The following is a 4,584-nucleotide window of genomic DNA, read 5'->3' on the forward strand; positions in this document are numbered from 1 at the left end:
TTTTTGCAATATTAACTTTCTCCTGAAATGTCATTGCAAAAAAAATGCTTAAAAACATCACAACATGCATCACAAATTATTTTAGAAAAACTGAAATCCAGCATAATCCTGGAGGGACTGACTATACAATAAAATATTGACATATGCTGCATAACAATAACTTTTGATTCTTTCAATACATTTTTGGTTCTTTAAAGCTACATTAATGTATTTTTTGGCCTCAAATGGGCAGTGCAACAAGCAGTAAATACAACACTGACATATTATCACCTTATAAAGTTGATGTGTGAGCACAGTTGGCTATTTACACATGATGGTAAATGTTAGTGCAATATTCAGTCTCTTTTTAGCTCTGTTTTTAACTCCTGACCTATTTGGTGCAGAGCAGTTAGCAGGTTTATCAGCATTTTATCTTAAACCAGCTGAAAACGATGCTGATGAGAGTCAATCAATAAAGTTGCTGTAAAACAAAAAGCAATTAGCTGAAAAATGCTCTGTGGAGGTGAGAAGAAACTGCAGAGCTGGGTGATAATTCTCTCTACGTATGTCACTACAAACAACTGCTTTCACATACGCATACTCATTTGATCCAGTCTTGATATAAAATATGATTACCGCAGCTTTAAGTAAGATTTTTAATGCATTTTTTACATTGTAGTATTGCTACTTTTACATTAGTAACAGATATGAATACTTCCTTCACATCACAGTTTTATCTCAGAAATCCCTCATTAAAGCTTTGTTTTATAGAAAAGTTTTAATAAATACTCCAAAAAATATCTGCTGGTGTTTCATGCTTTTTATGTTAATTGTCTTCTGTAGAGAAATCTGTAACACTGTTAAGGAAATTGCTATATTATTATTATTATTATTTTTAATAATAATAATAATCATGAAATCAATGTAATATTTTTAAAAGTGCATTTGCCAGTAAATCTCAAATACACCAGCTTTGTGCTGACCATACAACATGCTGTGTCGTACCCATGTCATGGCTGGACCCTGAGGGTCTGTTACTGGCTCATAGGCCTCGAGGTCATTTCTCCTGACCTCTGGGGTCATTGGCAGTCCAAGAGGATATCCCAACATCACTGTGTCTGCCTGCTTCACTGGATGACCTATGAAAGGTCCAAAAGACATTCTGACATCATGTTATGGACTCTTGATTTCTTGTTACAGAGGCCAGAAAGGAACAAAAAGATAATACCTTTAATATAGCCATCAAACTCAGGGTGGTACTGGGTTTCTTGGTCGAAAGGTATTTTTAGGTGTTCTGCAACTTCTTGCCATTCCTTCGGTGCAGGATGTTGGAGGAGGTCAGCCAATTCTACAGCGAACTGGAGACTGACGAATGAGAAACGTTTTGTATTATTGGTATTCATGAGTTAATGTGCACTGCAAGGAAATATTCAAATACTAGTACCTGAATTTGGCCACCGTGTTTGTGTACACAGAGTTGTTGACATTGTAATAATACTCATCGGGTGGCATGACACCTAAACGGCACAAAGGGGAAATGATTCACAATATTTCAATAAAACAATATTGATGCTATGATATGATAATGATTATATATATATCATACAGTGATGCTTCCAAGTTAGCCACAAAGGTTTAAGGTATAAAAGTATGTGTGTATAAATATAGAAAATAAACACGTAAAAATAATAAATGAAAGAAATAAGAACACTGAGTCTGTTTCATCAGATTAATCATTTTATGAGATAAGTGGCAGATAAGTCAAGTCTTTAATTTAGCTTTTATTGAAGAATTTGCCTGATAACCAAGTAAAGCTCAATAAATTCAGTGTAATCTTTCTAATAACGGCCTTTTACCCGTGAGATGATACTTGTGGTCGTCTGGGTTCCAGGTAACTCTAGAAACCCAGTAATCAGCCACACCGTATATCACCTCACTGCCCTGGCCCTGTGTGAACATGGACAGGTCCTGCAATACAGAGCTCAGTTAATATCGTCACCCAGGCTGAGACAACGTGGTGGCGATCAGAGAGAATACCTCAGTGAGGTAGAGATAGTGCTGGAAGGCCAGAGTGACGTCTCCGTTTATGTGAATCTCTTGTTGTCCATAAATGTCTTCTGGACACACCTCCCTCCCCGACACTGCGCTCTCCCACGGGAACTTTATTCCCTGTAAAGATGTTATCTCTTCTTGAGAAGACGCTGTTGTTGTTGAATGTAGAACAAGAATATGCACACAAACACAATAAAATACATCCAACACTGCTCCTCATGTTGCTGATATCAGTCCCTGCTGCCACAGTCCCTCAAGCATCAAACACCAAATAAACTGAACTATTATCTGCAGATCAGTGCTAACCAGGCTAGCCTTTATGTTAGCTGTTTGAGGCTAATGTGTTGCTAATACTTTCAAGGTAACTGTTCAGTGTTTTGCTTATTCTGTAGACTCTTGTACTTTCTGTGGGGATAGTTTTGGGGAATAAAGCTGTACACTGTCAATGCAACTGAAACTTGGCTCTGTCCAAATAACAAAATTCATGTGAGGTTCTCTAAAGCTCACTGACTGACTGACATGTTGTATCTTGTTTGTTTTTCTATATACAAACGAAAATACAAAAAAACCAAATTCTAGTTTTATGAGTTGGCTGCTGGGCTTGATGGAAAGGTTATTAGAGTTCACTGAAACTAAACAAAAAACTAAATCTAGCTATGGAAAGTCAATATAATTAATTGAAATAAAAATAAAAACTCAAAAAAACGAGTGAAACGATATTGTGTAAAACTAACCAAAATCAAATAATAATATACAAACTATACTTAGTTTTAGTCTTTTGGTGCACATGTATATTGAGACTGGGATGTTTATAAGACTTAGTCAATGTGTTGGTGTTGTATTACTTACACTGGATTTCCTCTTCTGAAACTAATAAAAACTAATCTAAAAGTAAACATTTTTAAACTGAAAACCAAATTGACAAAATAGAAATAAAAACTAATGAAAAATACAAAACTAATAACTCTTGATGGTGTCACCTGTCCCACTGATCATACCTTGTATCCCTGCTTTTGTGCGTTGTCTTTTGCGCCATCTATAGTCCCGACTCTGTACTGCAGCACAGATCGGGCGAGCTTGGGATAGAAAAGGGCGATACCCGGATACATCCAAATGTCCTGACGCAGGAAGGTAGAGTTATTGTGTCATACATCAAACAACCCAAACTAACTAACATGCAAATAACGTAGCTAGCAATACCTGGTCCCAGAAAACGTGGCCCCAGTAGTCCTGACCGTCCCCGCCATTAGACAGCCCGCCCGGACTGACCCCGCCAAAGGAGCTGGAGGTGTCATGTATGGAGGGGAAGGCACTGAGGAGGTAGAACATGCAGCCAATCAGAGCCTTGCCGAGGCTCTCTGAGCCCGTCGCCTCCACCTTGCTCTGCAGCCACAGTTCTTTCCAGGCGTTCTCGTGAGACGGACGCAGGTTACCGGTCGCCATCAGATCCAGGCCCTCGTCAAAACCGGCCTCAGCAGTGTCTGAGCTGTTGGCCACGACCAGGACGAAGCCCCAGCGAGACTGGCTCCGTTCTGGGAGCAGAGTCAGAGTGGAGGGCACGGGGGTCCAGATAAGGTGCACTGTGGGACAGGAACCTCCTGGGAACTCAGCGCTGTTCGTCTTTCCTTGGATGTGCCTGAGGGACAGAGGAGTGTAGACTGTGTCCTGCTCTTACTAAACAGTCACAAATGTGCATTTTACACGTTTTTATCAACCTCACCTTCCTCCTTTGTAATCAGGATCAGACTCGAACACGATGTCTTTGCTCTGAGGTGTGAATGAACTGACCAGCTTAACGGTGATTGGCTCCTCCGAAGTCACCTGACGCACCAACAGAACCTCCATCACCATCAGGTTGGAGTAGTACCGGTGCGAATACAAAGACTGGGAGACGGTCACACTTGCTGAGCTCAGAGTGTGGGTAAAAATGCCTGGAAGAGCAGATGAGACAATTAGCAGGGATGACTCGTCACAGCATGACATGAGATCAGCAGCAACACGAGTCCTGGCAACCAGACAGTCGAACACGTCACCTGTGTGGGTGTCTAGGCTGTAGGAGTGCTGGGCCGCTTCTTCTGACTCCAGCTTCACAGCTAGAGGACAGGGGACATCTGCTCGGTGACAACGTCCACCCTCCCCGTTGTACACGCCACCCATGTGCATGATATTGTTGTACACCCTCCATCCCAGAAGCCCATTGGCCAGTGGAGGGAGGAAGCGGAGGTCAGTCGGTAGGGTGTCGGTGGTAAAGATGTAAGGGTCTGAGTCACAGGACATGGCGAGGAGGAGATCTTTACTTGAAAAGCTTAAACTGGACCAAGTAGTCTGGTTCCCCGAATGCAGTCAGGGTTCGCTGTGATGGTCCCCGTTCTTGAAAAATGAAAGATTATTCCACTTAATATAAGTTAGCATGGCTTGAAAGCATATTTTGACATCAGTTTTCAGTGAGATTACAATGGTTATGTGGTGTTTTTATGCAATATACACACAAGTTCTCCATGCAACAATAAGAGACACTACTGAAGGTTTTTACTGATGAACAACACAAACACA

At 41.1% G+C, this 4,584-nt stretch overlaps 1 protein-coding gene across 1 annotated transcript in view; it reads right to left on the minus strand.

Annotated features, from left to right (window-relative positions):
• The window catches only part of pgghg (protein-glucosylgalactosylhydroxylysine glucosidase), an 8,515-nt gene that overhangs the window by 3,225 nt on the left and 706 nt on the right, over nt 1–4,584 (minus strand). The window contains exons 2-10 of the mRNA XM_035664863.1: nt 4,065–4,401; nt 3,752–3,962; nt 3,232–3,667; nt 3,030–3,149; nt 2,017–2,148; nt 1,836–1,947; nt 1,424–1,496; nt 1,208–1,344; nt 917–1,118 (exon numbers count right to left, since the gene is read on the minus strand). Coding sequence (XP_035520756.1) covers nt 917–1,118; nt 1,208–1,344; nt 1,424–1,496; nt 1,836–1,947; nt 2,017–2,148; nt 3,030–3,149; nt 3,232–3,667; nt 3,752–3,962; nt 4,065–4,308 — 1,667 coding nt within the window. The 5' untranslated portion in view covers nt 4,309–4,401. The remainder of the gene's footprint in view (nt 1–916; nt 1,119–1,207; nt 1,345–1,423; nt 1,497–1,835; nt 1,948–2,016; nt 2,149–3,029; nt 3,150–3,231; nt 3,668–3,751; nt 3,963–4,064; nt 4,402–4,584) is intronic.

The sequence above is a fragment of the Morone saxatilis genome, unplaced genomic scaffold (assembly GCF_004916995.1).
Source record: "Morone saxatilis isolate NCDOM2014 unplaced genomic scaffold, NCSU_SB_2.0 Contig2, whole genome shotgun sequence".
In the NCBI taxonomy this organism is placed as follows: Eukaryota; Metazoa; Chordata; class Actinopteri; family Moronidae; genus Morone; species Morone saxatilis.